Below are 20,883 nucleotides of genomic sequence, written 5' to 3' on the forward strand. Positions count from 1 at the left end.
ACAATTTATTCTTTAAAAAATATAAAAATATATATAAAAGTATTTCTAAACTTTCCTCATCCACACGGTATCTCTGCTCAATCCCCCATCCCACACGTCTCCTTCAGTTTTCCAGTTACATGTGTAGAGGTAACTGGAGTGGGGAGATTCAGTATGGAAAAAAAGAGGCATTGTGAATAATATACCATAATGTTCCAAAGAAACTAATTTGCAAAACCATACCTCTTTTTCTTGTCCTTTGTGACAATTTGTCATTAATTAGGTGTTTATGAAAGGACTTTGCAAAATAAATCAAAAAAAAGATTTTGCAATTATCACACTCAGTAGAGAACCAAACCTATAAAGCAGGGTACACGGGACACTTTCATTTTCTGTGCCTGGCAATTGGTGTGAAAAAGAGGCGGGCCAAACTAAACCCACAATGCAACATTTAAAAGTAGTAGCACTTTCCATTTAAAACATGTACTAATAATGCACTGGTCCTAAGTCAGGCGAGACCTGGTCTAGAACCAGGGGCGGATCTAGGAAATTGTTATACCGAGGGCGATTTAGGGGGGGGGGGGGGGGGGTGATTTAGGCCCCGCCCCCTTTCTGACTTCTGAGGCTGCACAGTATGTGCAGGTCCGTTCGGCAGTGACAGGCAGGGACAGTGTGCTGCCTGCCCGCTCTGATTGTGTTTTAATCACAATCAGAGCGGGCGGGCAGCACATGGTCCCTGCCCTTCACTGCCGAGCGGACCTGCGCATACTGTGCAGCCGCCGGCAGCAATCGCCCCCCTGGATCCGCCACTGTCTAGAACAAACACATTGTGCAGTGTCAGTGACATCAAAAATGGTCTGTGCAGATATTATAAAATGTTTGGAAGTTTCAGCTACTTTCCTCTAGCACAGTTTTTTCTCACAACTTGTAACATTCATTTAGAAGTCAATTTCTCACAGAATGTGTAAAATATATATATATATATATATATATATATATATATATATATATATATATATATATATATATATTATACACACATATATATTATACACACGTGGTCATTCGTTTTGTACTAAAAGGAGGTCACCAATCCAATCATTCATCCATAAACTATCAGTGATTGAATGCCAAAAGTCAATTAAGTTCCATTACTGACTGAAATACAGTGAAGAAGATTTAAGTTAAAGCTGACATTTCAGCTTTCAGTATAAAACTCCTAGAGGGTAAATCTACAATTTAGATAACTAGCTGAATCAGTTACCTTTTTAATTGTTTATACATCAATCTATTCATCTTCTGTGAGGCAATCCCTTTTTATATAGATTGTTCTGGATGATTCTCTCTTATTTTGCTAATATTTTTTATTTTATTATTTGTAAACTAGCTTTCTGCAGATCTGTATCACACAGGTGAACGTGTGCCTGAAAAGCAACATTGTTTGTATTTGCAACAACCCTAAGGGACATATTCAATTGGCAGCGGTACTGTTAAAAGTAAAGCGGCCTGCGCATTATTACTGTTATTACGGTAGTTCTAACGCCGGCTTTCAGCTCGCAAGGGAGCTGCGAGCTGAAAGCCGGGTTAAACTTATCATAATAACTTTAACGCGACGGAAGCTCGGGGCTAATTGAATACCCCCCTAAGAATCTCTTTTGCCATTTTAAATGTTGGCAGGTATACAGGATTCAAGATGCAAAATAGCATCAGTCTTACCCCCTTGTACCATGTAAGATCTAAATAATTAGAATTTGTCTTTCTAAAAGAATCCACATATCACCAGTCCTGGATTTGTAGAAAAGCCACATAAGCCCAGGTCAATTGCAGGGATGGCATTTTGCACATTGTACACGTGTTGGAAACACAGTTTCTAGGCACTAGCACACCAATACGGTCAAAATACACAGTTAAATCCCTTTCATTATTCCCACAGTGGCGGAGCTAATGGTGGGCAGACTAGGGTCAGTAGTCAGATTGGAACAGGTGGTGAAATGATAAGACAACTCTGAGTGTCCTCCCCCATGGTGGTTGGGGACCGTTGGCTCCCTGTGGAGAAGGTGCCTAGGAGTCTAATCCAGGGTACTGTATAACAATGACCTTGTTGGCCAAACATGAAAAGATTGATAGCAATATATGTGCATATGCTAATTGTTTAATCCAGACCTAATGTTCTCTTTTATCCCTCATTAAACACTCAGCCTGGCAAGGCAACATTTAAGAATGTGGTTAATTTATAAAACAATTAACATAAACACGCACAAATGACAATAAACTGTAAGGCAGGGAGATAATGATAGTTCAGAGTACACAGAAAGGGGCGATGGATCTGGATCGCAAGTACCTTTATACTTCAATCGCACAAGTCCAAAAAGCGCACTGCGTGCTTTCAGAACACATCTGCAAGCATTTTAACCAAACAACAAACATGTGTGACAATAAAAGTAGGAAGGAGCCGGGTGCCGCAGGTGAAGGCTCAGACGGCCTAATTTGGCCGCCGGTTGCACATAACTGCCTAGGTCAACAAAACAAGTAAATCACGGCTTGCATGTTACTTCATAATTCAACTATTATTTTGAGAATAACAGGAGAACATACACTTTGAGAATGAAAGGTTTGCCAGTTAAATGTATTATTAAAATATTTGTGTAAGGGATTTACAGAACTTGAAGTAAAGACCATTAAGTTGCTTACACTGGAATCGCAATAAATGCCAGTGCCAGTGCATGTCAAACACAATAAATGTAATGTTCCTTGCCCTCACTGGGAACTGCATGCTGAAACAGTTTTCCCAGGGGCTCCTCCATTTCTGCATTACAGCACATGGAAAGGCTTCTTATTCGCCACTCTAAAATAACTGCTGGGATGGGTGTGCGCAAGAGAAACCAATAAGAAGCCGTAATGTTGGCATCAGCGACTAATAATTTGGTCCACACCACCACAACCCACAGGCTGTATGATAATAGGCAGTGCTGCAATACAAACCCAGGGGATAGCTGGGGGAAAACTTCTCCTCTGAGGGAGCAGGTCAGTGACAATTGAAAAAGTAACCAGGAATGCTGCTTTAATGATCTTGCACTGTGTATCTCCATTACAACACTGTCCACAAGGAAGTCATACTGTGGTGCACAAATACTAATCATATGTGTGATCAGGAGTACTGAGACATAGTGGAAACCACTCAGCAGAGTTGGGTCTCTCCTGGTCTTAGGTGGTTACAGAATGAGATTCCTCAGCCTCTCTGTCATATATACCTTAAACAAGTCAGCCATATATGACAGACATCCTACATGCCAACACTGCAGAAAGCTTCTGCAGTCTAATCATGATGTTATTACCATTTCCCTGCTGGACCTGGTGATGTCAGTGACAGCCCACTCACTCACCTCCAACTTGTGGTTGATCTGGCTGACCGTCTGCGCTTTGTGGCACAGCTGAGCGAAGCAGGAGCTCAGACTCGTCATTTTCTGCCGGCCCTCATAGGTGATGTCGGCCTGGTCAGGGTCTATCTCGCCCAGTAGTAGATCCACGTCTACGAAAGCTTTATCAAATTCTTTCTCCAACACCTCCAGCCAGCGGAACATGGACATCCCGGGCACAGGCCCGGAGGACGAGGCGGCCGAGCACGGAACCGCCGACATGACGGAACAACGGAAAGCAGAGGCAGGAGAGGGAGTGCGTTACTCTCACCGAGAGTCAATGTGACCCGTACGTTGATTGGCTCATCGCGATGTCCACAAGCGCAGAGGAGCATTCCCATTGGCTCGTCACGGGGAGAACTACATGAGATGCTTGGGGCTGAAGACCTACGGTGCCCTGTGATTGGTTATTGTAAAGCCAGGTGCTCTCACGGTAGCCTGTGATTGGCTAATCGTGAGAGGGGGTGGAGGTTTGGTGTGACAGTCTATGTAATGGTTCTGGTTGTATTAAGTTTGCCCTGACGTCATCTTCCAGTAACTTTTCCTGTGCGATGTCCTTCATTCTGTATCTGTTACTGGTGCAGAACAATATTTCTACACCAGGGAACGGGTTGGCTGCATATCCATGTGTAGATAATCGTCTGTTCCTGCCTGCCACAACTGACAGATTTAAGGCTAGAGCAAGTGATCGCGGAGAAATCTAGTTTATCACGTGATCGGGAAGCCATTGTGAATGCTGGCAGGCGTTTACGATTTCTTTAACCAGCAATAATGTCTGTGTCCTTGACAAGAAGGTTAACTTATGAGCTTCAAAAACCTAAACCCGTTTCACAAATGCACCAGCCAATGAACGGTACTTTCTAGATGCGGATTAGGACTAGGACTGTCCCAATTCTCTTCAGTATGTATTCACTATATATTATTTTGTAGCTTAGATACATCTAAAAAATATTTCCAGAATACGGATATATCTCACACAAGACACTGCAAAAACTTTAATTTATGCACTCAACTCCTGCATTGACTATTGCAATTACCTCCTTACTGGTCTTCCTAAAATCAGACTTACACCCACCCCTACACAGGGGCGGATATAAAAAATAATTTTACAGGGGGTGATTTAGTCCCTGCCCCCTTCTTGACAACTAAAGCTGCCTGCAGCTGCACACTATGTGCAGGTCCATTCGGCAGAGACAGGCAGGGAGAGTGTGCTGCCCGTTTCTGCTGAAAGGACCTGCACATAGTGTGCAGCCGCTGGCAGCAAGCCCTTGCTAGGGGAAGCCATTGCTTCGCTCCTACCCCTCGCCTTTATCCACCACTGCCCCTACAATCTATTTTGCATTCAGTGGCTAGATTGATTTTCCTTGGAAATTGTTCTTAGTTTGCTGAGCCAATCTGTCAGTCTCTACATTGGTTGCCTGTTTTTCAACGAATCCAATATAACATTTTTCTACTAACATACAAAGTCAACAAAATTGCACTGACATACATCTCCTCACTTATCTCAAAATATCTCCCAACTCGAAACCTTCGTTCTGCACAAGATCTGCGTCTCTTCCACTCTAATCATATCCTCCCATTCCCAGTTACAGGACTTTTTTCGGGCTGCACCCACTTTGTGGAATTCACTTCCTCGCACAAAAAGTCTTTCTTCTAGTCTTCAAACATTCAAGCGTTCTCTGAAAACCCCCCTCTTCAGACAAGCTTATATTCCTTAACCACCATCTTAATCTCCCTTACTTACCCAATTACCACTCTTTATACAGCTAACACAATACTCCAATCCTCTGACCAACATTGCTGTGTGACTGATCATACAGCCCACTCAATACTTTTTACCTTTGCATTCTAGCTGAAAAATATGCACTATGATGTAGCACTTACCCTTGTATATCAAACTCCCATTGTCCCATAGATTGTAAGCTTGCGAGCAGGGCCCTCTTACCTCTATGACTATGTATTACCCAGTATTGTTTTATTACTGTTTGTTCACAATTGTAAAGCGCTACGGAATTTGCTGACGCTATATAAATAAATGATTTAATACCATGGTGCTAAACGTATTGATGTGCTGTGCAGCCAGTATACTTTAATACTTTTTAGACCCCATCCATAGATGAGCCAGGAAAGGGCTGTGTGCCGCCTCGCATCGGTGGGGTCATGTAGGGGACATGGTCAACATGGGATGTGGCTGCGCCTCTTTAAACATGGCAAATTATGTATTAAAACTGTTGCTTTCACCTACATTTTTTTTTTTGCAGCTTTCACAGCCTGGTACTGGATTCAATTATGCATCCTGGAATGTTGAGACCTGTTTAGAAAATGTATAGATACATGAAATATTGATAATTGAGCAATAAGAGGACATTGTACATAACACAGATCACGCAATATATAATACATACATTATAATAAAATATTACATTTATAACGCCCTCTCCAGCCACATCACGCTACTCCCTCAACCACATCACATCATGCCACCCGCCAGACATATCACGTCACACGCCCCCCCTCCCAATACATTGTAACCCTTCACTCAGATACATTATGACAACCCCCCAGTCCAGCATACTTACCTGTATTGTGTTGGTGCAGAGTGGAAAAGTCCTGCAGAGTGAGCAGGGAAGCTCTTATTCTTTCAAACAAAAAGGGAAGGAAATTATCCACACAGGGTTGGTATATACCTCATTCTCATATCACAATCGATATTAAGGTGAGGGGGTGCTCTTTCCATTTAAACAGTATAAGAAGGGAAAAGAAGAGGAAAGCTATGGACCATTGAAGCACTCCTATCCATCTTTTTATAATACAATTCGTTGTTTATGGGTAAATACCTTTATTAGTAATGTTAAATAAAAAACCATATCTCTATAAATGTTGATTAAGTCATCATTCATTTAGAACCAAAATATTAAAATAACGAAACAAGTGAATTAAACATAAATCGGTGAAAAAAAAAATATATATACCGGAGATACCGATTGCGTCTTCTCACAATATGTGCTAATATCTATCTTAGTCAGCATCACCGTCTTTTCTTGGATCTAATGGGCATATCCTTGTTTTCAGTAACTGTACAGGATAAGGGTGATAGGAATATATCCTTTATACTCTTTGACACTGAAAACAGTGTCTAACATCTTTTTTGATTGAAAAAGTAGCTTTATTTGTATAAAGTACAAAAAACACAGTTCATATGTTTCATTCAAGTGTACACAGTACACCGTAAGACATGATCATGCATACATTTTAGTACAATACAGGGCATAAAGTACAAGACATAACATCCTACACTATATACATCAAGTACTGCACTAACCATTCAAACTTTAAACCGTATCACAGTACAATAAAATAACATTGGATGTGAGGGGGAGGTAGGTGAGAGGGGTAAGGTGATGGAGTCACGAGCAAAAAGTTTTTATTGAGGACAGACACAAAGGGAAGGGTGCATAAATAGACATTGCATTCAATAATACTTCATGCTGTGAAGGGGGGGGAAGCACAAACCAAAGTTTTTTATTGAAAATAGACACAATGGAGAGAAGGAGAAGAGGGAGACAACAATCAATTACAATCAATCGTCGTCTTCATCTTCCTCAGGACTGTCAAGGGTGTTATAGTCTCTTAGCAGGCTATGGATCAGCCTGCGACAGTCCTGGATGGTCATCTTCTCCCGCTTCAAGATGAGGCGATTCCTGGCAAGCCATGTAGCGTCCTTAAAACAGTTCATAAGGCGCTAGGCCTCCTAGATTGCCTCAACGGTGTGAGTCCCAGGAAATAATCCATAAAATACCGAATGGTATGAAAGGCAAGTCCTGGGCACACTGTCCTTAAGTTCATGTTCCAGGGCATCCAACAATGCCTGTGCAGTGGGGCAGTCCCAAAAGATATGCTGAGCAGTCTCCCTTCTGGTAATACAAAAGGGGCAGTGAACATATCTGCACAGGTTCTGGGAGTGCATGAATGTCCTGACAGGCAGACCCCCCTGAATGGCCATCCATGCAATGTCTTTATGTCTATTAGTCAACCTCTTAGAGGCCACATTCTCCCAAACATGTTTGGCCATAGCCACATGGAGCCCTGGAACAGACTCCATAACGTCCTTTGCTCTAATGATCTTGTGGATAGTTTTAGGCTTCCACAAGTCTGGTTTAAGTCCCTCCAGATGGTGCTCCCTCACAAATTGTCCAACATCCAGGTAAAACCAAGGTGTAGTCCAGTTGTAAGGGAAGGAACTGTCCCACTTGTCCCAACCAAGGTTCCTCCAAAGAGGCAGAAGGAAAAAGCGGGACATGGACTTCCCGGCAGAGCAAATGTTCTTTTCAAGGAGTGTTCTGCGGATACAGTTGCAAACAAAGAAGGCCCGCAGCATGGTGGGGATATCGGGATCCCTTTCCCACCTTTGTGGGGCTCCTTGTACATCACTGACCACTTCACTCTGTCCATTTTGGAGCCCCAGATGAAGTGAAAGACTGTGCTCGTGATGGTCTTACAGACGGCAGCAAGAGGTGGCCAAGCTTGGGCCGTGTACTGCAGAACGGGAAGAATCTCGTTGCGCAGCACCAGTGCTTTCCCTTCGATGGTGAGGTCTCTGAGGCTCCACAGTCCAACTTTCTGTCTGACTCTCGCCAGTCTCTTTTCCCAGCACTTCAGGGCCGCCTCCTCTCCACCAAACCAAACTCCAAGGATTTTGATGAAGTCCGGCTTCATTGTGAAGGGGAATGCAGCGGGGGATGACAGGTGCCACTGACCAAACAGCATTGCCTCTGACTTCCCGCAGTTGACCTTTGCCCCTGAAGCTCGGCCGAAGTTGTCGCAGGTCTGGACGAGTGCTGCCACCGAACGCTGATCAGTGCAGAAGACAGTGACGTCGTCCATGTAGAGCGAACACTTGGCTTCTAGACGGTCTGGACCCATTGCGGTGATGCCTCTGATCTCTGGATTTCGCCTGATGGACATCGCGAAGAGCTCTATACCACAGACAAAAAGAAGAGGTGAAAGAGGGCAGCCTTGTCTGACCCCAGACAATACGGAGAAGGGGTCAGTCTTCCAACCGTTCACCAACACCGAGCTGTAAATATCAAGGTACATCAGGTTAACATAAGTACAAAACATATCACCCAATCCAAACCTGCACAGAACCTTACGCATAAAACCATGAGAAACACGATCAAAGCCCTACTCCTGATCAAGACTGACCAGGGCCACATGTGCATGGCGGTCTTTGATGTAATGAACCGTGTCCCTCAGCAGCGCAAGGCTGTCTGCAATCCTGCGGCCAGGAATGCCACAAGTCTGGTCAAGATGAACAATTCGCCCAATGACAACCTTTAGCCTGTTGGCTAGTACCTTGGCCAGGATCTTGTAGTTCACGTTCAGGAGGGAGATGGGCCTCCAATTTTTGAGGTCACATCTCTCTCCCTTGCGCTTATATAAAATCGTGACCAAGCCCTCTCTCAGAGTCCGAGGCATTCTGCCCTCCACCACCATCTCCTCATACAGCTCTAGCAGGTCCGGGCCAATGAGGTCCCACAGCACTACATAGAGCTCCGCTGGGAGGCCTAAAGGATTTAGCGGCAGAGTGCAGCTCCCCCAAGGTGAGGGGGGTGTCCATGGCTGCTCTACCTGTAGGATCAATAGGTTTAGTGATACCTGACAGGAACGATTCAGCTGCATCATCGTCTGTAGTCTTAGGGGAGTAAAGTTTGCCGTAGTAGTCTGTGACGACTCCCATGACGCCTTCCTTCCCCCTCCTGGGGATGCCAGTCTCGTCCCGCAGTTCAGTCAGGGGCGTGTGGCCGGAGTGCAGTTTTCTGAAAAAGTAAGAGTTACATTTCTCACCCTTCTCCAGATTCTCCACCTTGGAACGGAAGATGATGCGTCTGGACTCCTCCTCGAAGTGCCTTTTCAGGCCCCCCTTGGCCTCAGCCAGATCATCCTTCACGTCCCAGCCGCAAAGTTGGAGATCGAGCAGGGATTGCAGCTGACGCTGAAGCCTCCTGAAGTTTCTCTTCCTCTCACACGCCTGTTGACGGCCCTTAGCCTGAAAGAAACTGCGAAACTTGCCCTTGACATACTCCCACCAGTTAGACATACAATCAAAATACATTTTGTCATTTTTCCACATTACATAGGCATTCCTCAGCTCAACCATCACCTCCTCTCGTTCCAGCAAAGCACAGTTCAACTTCCAGGAGCCAGGACCGGGAGGAAAATCGTGGCCCAGAACACCCTCAAAGAGAATGGCCCTATGATCAGAAAAGAAGCAGGGAACCATGACATGCCTGTTTTATCTTACCGCTCTCGAGGTAAACACAAAGTCAATCCGGGAACGCACTGAGCCATCAGGGCGGCTCCAAGTATAATTCACAGAGCCGGCCCCCATGGATCCCACTGCATCCCGCAAGGATGCTTCGGCTACCATCGCCTGCAACAACCTGGAAGAAACATCAAGTTTAGCATTATTACTGGAACTCCTTCCGTCTTCCTCTATAGGACAGTTAAAGTCCCCAGCCATCACTACCGCCCTGGTGGTTGCGAGCTGGGCCCGCAGGGTCTGGAAAAACTCCAAACGCTCATTCTTACCCGGGGATGCATACACACAGATAAGCCTGATAGGCTCACTCGCCCAGGAGCCATCTACGATAAGCAATCTGCCGCAGACAAACTCCTGAACGGAATCTAATGTGAAGAGGCTTCCCCTGATAAGAATGGCGACCCATGCAGACTTACAGTCACCCCCCCAGACCAATAGGAGGGCCCGTGAAACCACTGCCTACTTAGATGCCTGTAGAGAAAGGGAGAGAACATTCCTGCAACATGTAAACATCACATTTCTGACTGTCAAGAAAGGTAAACACAGACTGACGTTTAATCTTATCCTTCACACTCCTCACATTAATGGTAAAAAGAGAAAAAGTAGCCATTAGTTGGGAGAAAATAGAAAGTTAGCACAGTCAATACATTAGTCACCCTGCTTGTCCGGTGGGACTTGGTCCGGTCTGCCAGTGTCCCCATCGGGTGGCAGCAGACCTCTCTCCTCAAGCTGGTCGAAGAGGCAGATGTGGGGCAGTTGCAGGAATTCTTCCTCCTCCTGCTCGGAATCCAGCAACTCCTCCACCATCTCTTCCAGGTCCTTTTCGAGCTCGACCGCCTTTTTCTTGGAAGCGTCAGAGTCGCCAGCTGGGCTGTCTAGCTCTTTCCGCTTCCTCCTTAGCTTGTTCTCATCACCTGCAGAGACAAGAGGGGGAAAATCCTCCAGGGAAAGGGAGGGAGCTGCAGTAGCGGTGGGGAGGGTTAGTGCTACTGCAGGGGAGGGAGGGGGTGTTGTGACAGCGGGACAGGAGGGAGGTGCTGTCACAACAGGGGTGGGAGGGTTCTTACCAACTCTTGGCTGCGGTGTGGGCTTCTGTTGCTTCCTCTGGGCTGGCTTGGGCTGCGGTGCGGGGGCAGGTCCACCTTCCGACAGTCCATTCCCGGCAGCTGCAGCGTAGGTTCTGGCCCTCTGAGGGCAGTCCCTGTAGATGTGGCTGGCCAGGCCACAGAGGTTGCAGGACGGTTTTCGTGGGCAATCCTTGGTCTTGTGCCCCGCCACCTTGTAGTTCCTGCAGGCTGAGACTTTGCAACTTCTCGCCATGTGGTCAGCTTCACCGCACTTCCTGCAGTTCCTCGGCTGATCGGCATAGTAAAGAAGGCCGGCAGAGCCGCCCAGGGCGAAGCTTGATGGCAGGTGTTGGAGACCGTCAGTTGCCGTGTTGTCTTTCCTCAGCCTGATAATGATGGACCACTTGCCTGTCCAGAAACCGTTGGCATCCAGGATCTTGGAGGGGTCCTTGACCATGGAGCAGAAGCGGCTCAGGAAGGTAGCGATGTCTTGGAGACTGTGACTCTTCTCTCCTCTCTCTGGATGGGGCAGTTCCCCACGAAGCGGGAGAAGGGAGACTCCGGTCTCGCAGTCTTCACTGCCTCCCAGTACCTCTGACAGATGGCAATGGAGGCGAAGGTGATGTACCAGATCCCCTTCAGGTAGTTCTGCACGCTGAGGGTTTCAGCCTTGGAGAAGCCCTGGTCGAGGATCATCTTCTTCCCGAAAGTCTCAGCCGTCATGTCTGGGACACTTCCTTCCACCTCCTTCAACTTCAGGACGACGGTCTGCCTCATCCAGGGTTCCAGAGTGGGGGTCTTCTGGGGGGCATCCTGGCTGGGCTTCCCTTGTCCAGCAGCAGCAGGGGCAGTGGAGGCAGAGGTTCTGGCCACGGGGAGAGGCTTCGGGGCAGTGGTCTTTCCTCCCTTCTTCCCAGGGGTAGGAGCAGGGGTGGAGGCAGGAGCTGCTGTAGCTGAAGCCATCGTCCTGGCTCTTCTTCCTGGGGCAGAGAGGCTGGTCTGGAGGGCGGTCTTCCGGGGTGGAAGGCGCTGTGCCGGTATCCTCCCGCTGGGTAGAGAGGAGCAGGGGCTTCCGCTGAAGAGGAGGCGCTTCTTCCGCTGGAGCAGATCCCGAGGAGAGGAAGGCTTCTTCAGCTGGAGTTGCTCCCGGCGTCTACTTCCCGGCAGGCAGGGATCAGCAGCGCTTCTTCCCCGGAGTCGGTCTTCTTGCTCCTGGCCGGCTTCGATCGGGTAACACAAGTCTCAAACAGTTCCTCACCAGGGTTAGATTGTGCTATCGGATGAGCCCCAATCAGGTACTGTCCTCTGGGTTTTGGGCAGGAGAGAAAGTGCACCATGCAGCAGAGTCTACATCAGCCCCTCACCGATGTTAGATTGCGCTATCGGATGAGCCACAATCAGCATAACCTCCACCGGGTATTTGGTAAACTGATAAGAACAGATACTACACTTGATCTTAGCCAAAAGGCCGAGAAGCGATACAGTGTCTAACATCTATATAATTAGAATCAGCAATAATGTCTATCAGAATCTGGGAGAGGATCCTAAAGAAGCACTTTATCTCTAGGGATCATACACTCCTACCAATATATGGGTGAAATGATGGTAAACTGATATAAGATTACTAGATACTTTGTAACCATCATATTATAGATAGGAGACTTTAGTCTCACATTTTATTATGTAGTGTTTGAGATCTCTATGAGTATAGGTGTTAATCCATAGACACCACAGTACATTTTCTGTTTAAGTAGATAATAGGATCTTTGTCACCTTGGCGTAGAGGGGGTATTATGTACCTCAATGCTTTCTTTAATAGATGTATAAACCCATGATATACTTCTCCTATTTATATCATAATACATTTTGGGGACTCTTTTTATTTGAGATATCATAGACCTCTGCACTATAAGAGGTCAATAATATTACAATTGGTCCATGTATATATCCATGTTCTCAGCTGGCCATCTTTTTCCGTGGTTGAAATTTTTTAATTTTCACCGATTTATGTTTAATTCACTTGTTTTGTTATTATAACATTTCGCTTCTAAATGAATGAGGACTTAATCAACATTTATAGAGATATGTTTTTTTACTTAACATTACTAATAAAGGTATTTACCCATAAACAACAAATTTTATTATAAATAGATGGATAGGAGTGCTCCAATGGTCCATAGCTTTCCTCTTCTTTTCCCTTCTTAAGCTCTTATTCTTGCAAGATTTCAGCTCTTCAGTTTACACCCTGCAGGCTGTTCAGCTGACAGCTCCCTCACCCTTGACTGACCCATACACCCTTCCCCCCCCGCAACCATGCGCCAACCGATGGTTGGGGGAAAAAGGCAAACACAGGCGCAGCAATGGTGCTGAAGAGGTGTAAGAGGGAATTTTTGCCAGGTGACCTACGTGACCAGCATAAAGAAAGGGGGGCGGACAGTGTGTAACAATTTCAGAGGTAGGATTCCTTGTGTTAACCTAGATTGGCTCTGGCTGACCAAGGGTGCGGAGTCTAACGGATTCCCTGGTTTTCACCTAGAACCGCCGCAAGGTGGGATGTACTTAGCTGCTGAGAACCCGCAGGTCGCGGTCCCCTGACCTGCCACTAGGTGTAGCACATGATACTGAACACAGTAGGAAAGTAAAGAAGCACTTGGCAGCAATCGGAGAATCGGAATCTGAATAGGTACACAAATGGTTAATAATAGGTTCTGGTGGCAGGTGGAGTGTGACAACAAGTTAGGGTCTGGTACACAGGCACACAATGAGGTACAGAGTCAGGTGGCGGATGGATAGTCAGAACGGAGCCGGAGTCTGGTACACAGGAGGGCAATGCAGTAGCAGAATCAGGAGGCAGATGGTGTCAGGATGGAGCTAGAGTCTGGCACACAAATGGTCAATGACCAGGATAGCAACTCTGGGGTCGGGAGCACAGGAACCGAACAAGGATCAGGAGTTAGACAAGCTGCCTATATGGCACCGAAACAACATAAAAAATTTGGTAACTTTTTGTAGCCTTGCAAGTTGCTTGTCTGCCAAATACAAGTTGGAAAATGTTTAATAAAACTGACCAAAATATTTTTGGCAAATACTTGACTCGTTGTCTTTCTTTATAAGTGCATTGAGTGGGACACCGGTTGGTCAGCCTATACCCCTTAATAACTGGCTGCTGAAGGCCGTGCCCTGGTAATCTGCACCCACTTCACAAGAGAGATGATGGCTTACTCTCAAGTGGTCCGGGAGGATTCCCCGAAATGTCTGAATCTTCCTGAGTAAATTTATATTATTGTGTGGACCTCTAAGTACATTCTCTGAAAAATTATATTTTGCATTCATCTACTTGGGTGCTCCCATTATAGCATAATCATACAGCAACTACAAGCCCCTAACAGCCCATATGGTTTTAATATATCAATATTTCACTTTTAAAGTTATGTATATGGAATAAAAGTTATATTTTTTGTTCATTCATCTTTTCTTTTGCTTGCACTGGTTACTCAAGTTGAAAAAAGTGTAAAAAAATAAAATAATTCTTGGGTTTGTCACTTCAATTTGAGAACAGACCAAGTATATGAGTCCGAATATTGTACCTCTTGCTGTAAGCATCCCATGTTGACAGTAGTCAACATGTTGAAGTATGGTAGGCAGTCTAATGAAAGCTAATATGTAAATGCCCTTACGTTCTCCTCCTTTGAGGTCCACTCCATCCGTCTCTTCACTCCTTCTCATCTTCGTGACGCAGTAATTTACTGCCCCCCTGGCCCCACCTTCCATTTCCTTGATAACTGTGGCCTAGCTCCCCCTCTTCCTCTCTTCTGACCTCCCCTCCATCAGCCTGGGTGACTTCACTATCTGTATTGATAACCTCTCTGACTTCTTTCCTCTTATTTTGGCCTATCACAATGGACTTCCTCGCCCACCCATCGTCTTGGCCACTCTCTTGACCTTGTCTTTGCCCACTGTTGTAACCACTCCTTCTCTGTCTCTACCTCTGGCTCCTCCTCTGCCTCTTCCTCACTTCCCTTGGCCCTCTGCTCTTCTTTGTTCACCTCTTCACTGGGTGATCTTATCAGCTCCTTTGGCCTCCAGTACCACCTCTATGCAGATGACACCAAAATCTACCTTTCTTCTCCTGTTCTTTCCCCTTCCATCTTCAATAAGGTGTCCTGCTGCCTCTTTGCCATTTCCTCCTGGATGGCCCAACATTTCCTCAAACTTAATATGGCCAAATCCAAACTCATCGTCTTACCACGACTGGTGCCTCACCTCTTATCTGGTCCTTACCTGTCATTCCCGCATTTAAGACTTCTCCTGTGCTGCCCCCCTTCTGGAACAATCTCCCTTGTTCTATCAGGCTGTCACCTAGCCTGTCAAACTTTAAACGCTCCCTCAAAACCATACTTGCCAACTCCCGGGAGAGGGGGCGTGACTGGAGCGCTGGAGGGGGCGGGGCCGATCGCGTTATTTTGGCCCCGCCCCTTGCAAAACCGTCATTTACGTCGCGGGGGCGGGGCCAAAATGACGCGATTGGCCTCGCCTTGCCCCCTCCCGCCCTCCAAAATGGCGTGAATCACTGAGATTCTCTGTGAAATCCAGGATGCGGGAGAAATGCCAGCTTGCCCGGGAGCCCGGGAAACTGACCCGAATTTCGTGAGTCTCCCAGACTTTCCGGGAGAGTTGGCATGTATGCTCAAAACCCATCTGTTCAGGTTAGCCTACCCTTCCTCCTCCTGATATCCTGCCCTCTTACAACCTTCTTTTCTTTGTATACTAACCTCTCTATACCTCACCCTTTCCTATTGTCGAAGTCGTATAATTGGATGAACGAAAGTATATTGGTTTAATATTGTTTTGCCGTGCGATTGCAATCCGTACGCCACATAACATGCGGCGTGGTGCGATCGCACGGTAAAACAATATTAAACCAATATATATATATATATAATTCATATTCATATTGTCCGTTACACTGTAATTTATGAGCAGATAGTATTTGGTTTATTATTAGTCTATATATATAATGATTGTATGTACACTTCAGTGATATTCAAGGTTCAGGTTATAGGAAAGGTATCATGCCTAGTATCATATTGAAACCCTAATCATCAGCAGCTGTCCGGTGCAGTGATCGCACATTGCATACTTTAGTTATTGATATTAGGGAATAAACCTTTGTATGATGTTGGCTATGAAATGCTAATTGTAACTGGAGCATTGGCGGGAAGAAAGGAGCTCATCCCCTGGAGAGACGACCCCCACCTTTGGATTCCTTAGATTGAATCAGCCTATGACCTGTTTAGCCTGGACCCATGTGATGTCTGGACCTATAGAAGCAAGATGCATTGTTCTCTGTAACACTGACTCTGTATTTATGATCATAGCTGTGCACCCAGATTTCAGACTTCACTGATCACAGTATTCTAAGGTGAATCATTGTCCAGGGGTGCCCGTGGTTAGCGCAGCGTAGCGCAAGCGGTATGTATTTATCTTTTGGTATTGGTTGTACTGTACTGTATCATAATATAATAATGTATTGAATTGTTGACTATTTACATCTGCTAAAATAAATCACTTTGTGCGTTAGAAACACAATACAATCGCCTATGCAATGCTTATTTGAAAACGATAGAATTACCTTAAAACTATTTACACCTTGCTTTCTTCCCCTCAGTGTTCTCGTCCCCCACCCCATCTTGCCACTCGTTGTCTCCTGTCAGTCTACCCTCTTTTCTTGTGTCCACTTCCTCCTGTGTTTAGCTTTGCATTTAGCCCCCACGCCCCTTTTTTCCATTTTGCCACTCGACTCCACTCCTATAGTCCCTCCTCTTCCCTATCTCTGCCTTGATCCTGTATGTGGTGCCCACTCTACTGGGCTCTGGCGCAATCCCTTTTTCACTGCCCTCCTCCGTCCTCTCTCTTTCACTTCCCTCACTAACTGTACACTGGAAGTCACTTTTCCTCTTTGCCCTGTGCACCCTTCTTTGCCCAGTTGGTAATTATTTATACTTATTGCACTTTGTTTATACTTTTTGCAATTTGCTTTTACAGCACTTTATTTCTGTATGCCATGTATCGTTACCCTATACTGTCATCCCATGCCCTATGTACAGTGCTGCAGACCCTTTGTGGTGCCTCATAAATAAAAGATAATAATAATAAATGGTTATTTAAGAACTACTTACGTCCAAACAATAAGACTTGTATTAATTTCTCCATGTCCTGAAGACTTCACAGGCCAGCTCAGGGAATGACTGACATTATTCTGGTGGAGCACTGAAAACAGACCCCCCCAAAGTAACCGATCACATCAGGTACAAAATACTCTGCTCCTGAATGTTACTATTGTAGTTACCTGGGCTAAATAAATAAATTTATGTTAATGGTGTTTTGAAACATCCGTGTATTCTGCCAAGATGATTGTAATAGAAAGACAAATAGGACGTTTGGGAGCGGAGCATTTTATATAGGTGAAATACCTGCCAACATGCTAGGGAAATTGGACCAAATTAGATCATGCCCAGATCTGCCAGACCATGTGCATTTTATGTGAGATGACACTTATTTTAAACCTAATGATTGCCCTGTGAAAATCAGGACTGTTGGCAGAGGTGTATTCATGTTGGGGATTTAGTATTCCCCTTGTATCCAACATCTATATATGGCTATCCGGCCATGTGAATAAGCACTCATACAGCAGATTCTGGCAGTGCATTCTCTCTTTTGGTTTCTTTACCAGAGAGGCTGTAGGGAGGATAATAACAGTGAGAAACTCTTAGAATAGAGTTTCAACAACAAAAATGAAGATAGGAAGACAGTAATCTTGAAGCTGTGCACTATAAGATAATTAATATGTTAAAAACATTTGGAAAAATAATGTTCTGAATATTTTAGAATTATGGGGTTGGTAAATGGATTATTAATTAACAAAATATTTTAAAATACAGATAAGTGGCATAAATAGGAAAATAATTTGTGTATTAAAACATGATTGGGTAATGTTGGATTTATATTTGCATCTTTTGTACTTTTAATAATAATTATAAAGTTTAAACCATTATTGGTTAGTTCTTCAATTTATAGTCACTAAAGTTAATTGCACAATGTGCTTCTTCTATATGTTATTTATTCATTAATTAATCCTTATCAGGATCACATTAGTCTGGAATGAGCTTTAGGTTTAGCCTACTATATTATTATTTTAATAAATCTCATTATGATACCATATTTTATCTGAATCCGTGTATGATTTCTCCATAGCAGTTGACGTATGTCCTATTGTTGTCACTTTTTTTTATAGTTGTAGCAATCATCTTCTTTAACCAATATATCCATAATAGGAAAATTATAATCCAAGCTAAAATATTTATTTGTCCTCTTCAACGCCAGGGCAGCCCTCATGAATGGATTAACTCCATAGTCAGCTGAGTAGTGACAAAATAAACACCTCCAGGAGGTCTAAAATGTGATCCTTCCTCCTGGTGTATTTTTCCTGGCTTTTAAGCTGAGAAGCACATTTTAGAGTTTGTGTATATTGTTTGGTTTTTTTTGTTCAGGAGGCTTACCTGTTACCCAGTAATCTGGAGGGTCTATACCACGAACCCCCGGGAGTGCAAACAGGGACAAAGGGTGGCTCCCTGGGGATGCTAGTTGCTACTGGCAGTAGCAAATCCAGGGTTGGAGACTGGGAACTCGGTGCTGGCACACCAGTGACATTCCTTCCAGGTCATGCTCTATAGAGCGGGAGAATCGTACAGTGTGCGAACTTTAAATCTGACATCCTACTGTGATGGCTGCATTCTGGAGCACTGAGGATAATTTCTGGCTTACAGCCTGCCCCAATGCCCAAAAAGCCAGAGCATCTATTCCAAGTAAGCCCTATTTAGGGTTGCTGGTCTGTTTTGCTAGTATATAGTTAGTGACACTTTTGTACTCCAGGTATTCTTTCAGAGCCTGTTGAAGGAAAGAAAACCAGGAAGTCTTATCACTGGGGTCATGAGTTCGATTCCCGGCCATGGCTTTATCTGTGTGGAGTATGTATGTTCTCACCGTGTTTGCGTGGGTTTCCTCCGGGTGCTCCGGTTTCCTCCCACACTCTAAAAACATACTGGTAGGTTAACTGGCTGCTATTAAATTGCTCTTAGTCTCTCTCATAGTGTGTGTGTGTGTGTGTGTGTGTGTGTGTGTGTGTGTGTGTGTGTGTGTGTGTGTAAGTTAGGGGATTTAGATTGTAAGCTCCAATGGGGCAGGGACTGATGTGAATGAGTTCTCTGTACAGCACTGCAGAATTAGTGGCGCTATATACATAAATAGACGATGATGATGATCACTGTGTCTGTGTAGCATGTGAAAAGCCTTTGTTATAGGGTTATGACGGGGCTATGTGTGTGGCTTGTATCCCTCAGCCCAAGGAAGCCACAGCCTGCTGATTAAATTACCTGGGTGGTAAACTCGATGCAGGATACCTTTGTCACTTATGCCATAGAGGACCTGCAGAGGTCGAGATCACAGAGAAGTGTGAGCCTGGAAAATGGTCAATGAAAAGCAAAATATGAGAAGTGCAATAATATAGATCATAACCTATAAATCCCTTGAGAGCAGCTGTATACAGAATACTCCAAGCTCTGCTTTATTCTATAGAAATATATTTAGTGCAGCGCTCAATCTCAGGAGATAAGGTCTATAACTATAATTATGATTGTGGCAACTGACTAGATTAAAACATTAAACTTTGATAGTTACAAATTATATATACAAAAATATACACAACCATATGTTGTAACGAAGCACACCTTATGTAGTCCTTATTGTTGTCTGTTAAATGTATTGTTCAAACTTAATCTCATGTTGTAGGTAGTCTTTGTAAGCAAACATTGTTAGTATCTTCACTCCAATTTACATTAAAGTAAGAAGACGGGAATATATAAAAAAAAAGAATGTATAGTTGTAAACATTCATCTGTCCATATATTGAAAAGTGTAATATCAACTACTTATACTGATATTAGTTGAGCTCAGTTATCCTGTAGTCTTTCTTCTTCTTGCGATCACTGCTACTTCTTATGCTGTGCTTGTCCAGGTGACCTTCGCAATCAGAGCGCTGTTACTGGTTGTATCTATATTCGTCTCAAAAGAGAAGCATCATTGGTAAGTATTAAACATTTAATTAATTAAAACATAATAAGTGCTAACATATAATTTACGGATAAAGTGGTGAATAAGTCCGTCTTGTCCTCTCCGCTATTATCTCTGTCTGTTGTCGGCTTTTGACAGCTGTGTCCAGATATCCCATACCACAGTTAAAGCTCACCTATTAGCACAGTGGTTTTTAGTCTGGTAGTGATCGGGCACAAATCGAGCATAAATTGACAAATAAGATGACGGAAAAGTCTTGGCAATGTAGCATACACCTCCACGCGTTTCACCCCTATTTAGGACTTTCTCAAGTGGATTCTGGACGATGTTCTGCCTGGTCCCATAGATTAATCAATTGCTCTTGAGTGGTTATCTAATAGTGAGTCAGAAGAGATCATGAAAGATCTCAGGTCCTTTAAAACAGATGTTATGGATAGTTTCATTAATAGATGATAACCCAGTTCTTGCCTTACTACACAATTCCCTTTTTGAGTATCATCACTGCAAGGCCAGAGTTTATCTGTTACACAGGGTTATTAAGGTAGTTAATAAAGAATAAGAACAGGTGGATAGGCAGCAACTTAGTAGTAAGAGACTTATCTGTACGTATCCTTTTCAGGATGAGGACAATTCTAAATGATGTTCCATTCCTAAATCAGAGCCTTACAACCAGGACCACTATTCCTCTTGAAGATGGAGAGCTGCTGAAATATCAAAAAATTGTTTGGTCACACTTTCCTTTCAAGGCAATTTTCTGCTTGGATATATATTAAACTATGATTCAGAAGATCACTGGAAGAAAATCTCACCATCTGCTTTAAGACAGGATATTGAAACACCTCGTTCTTCTTCTCATTCCAACATTTCAGGAAAGCAAGGGAAACGATGCTTTCAGCAATATTATGCCAACCTATCCAAGCAACCTTTTGGTCCATTCAGGAAAAAGGAGGACAAGCAGAGACAAAAGTCTG

The 20,883-nt window shown here is 44.4% G+C and overlaps 2 protein-coding genes and 1 pseudogene across 5 annotated transcripts in view; all 3 read right to left on the reverse strand.

Moving 5' to 3' along the window:
• The window catches only part of GOPC (golgi associated PDZ and coiled-coil motif containing), a 30,466-nt gene extending 26,750 nt beyond the window's left edge, over nt 1-3,716 (reverse strand). For all 4 annotated transcript variants that reach the window (XM_075202976.1, XM_075202975.1, XM_075202974.1 and 1 more), the window contains exon 1: nt 3,363-3,716. In XM_075202976.1, the coding sequence (XP_075059077.1) occupies nt 3,363-3,617 (255 nt within the window). In that variant the 5' untranslated portion in view covers nt 3,618-3,716. The remainder of the gene's footprint in view (nt 1-3,362) is intronic.
• Nucleotides 3,717-10,365: 6,649 nt separating this feature from the next.
• On the reverse strand, nt 10,366-14,510 carry LOC142143213 (uncharacterized). The gene is given in 4 exon segments (XM_075200924.1): nt 10,366-10,631; nt 10,785-11,279; nt 11,282-12,004; nt 14,462-14,510. Coding segments are annotated over 4 exon segments (1,533 nt in total).
• On the reverse strand, nt 12,108-12,264 carry LOC142146857 (U2 spliceosomal RNA; annotated as a pseudogene).
• Nucleotides 14,511-20,883: the final 6,373 nt, after the last annotated feature.

The sequence above is a fragment of the Mixophyes fleayi genome, chromosome 3 (assembly GCF_038048845.1).
Source record: "Mixophyes fleayi isolate aMixFle1 chromosome 3, aMixFle1.hap1, whole genome shotgun sequence".
Taxonomy (NCBI): domain Eukaryota; kingdom Metazoa; phylum Chordata; class Amphibia; order Anura; family Limnodynastidae; genus Mixophyes; species Mixophyes fleayi.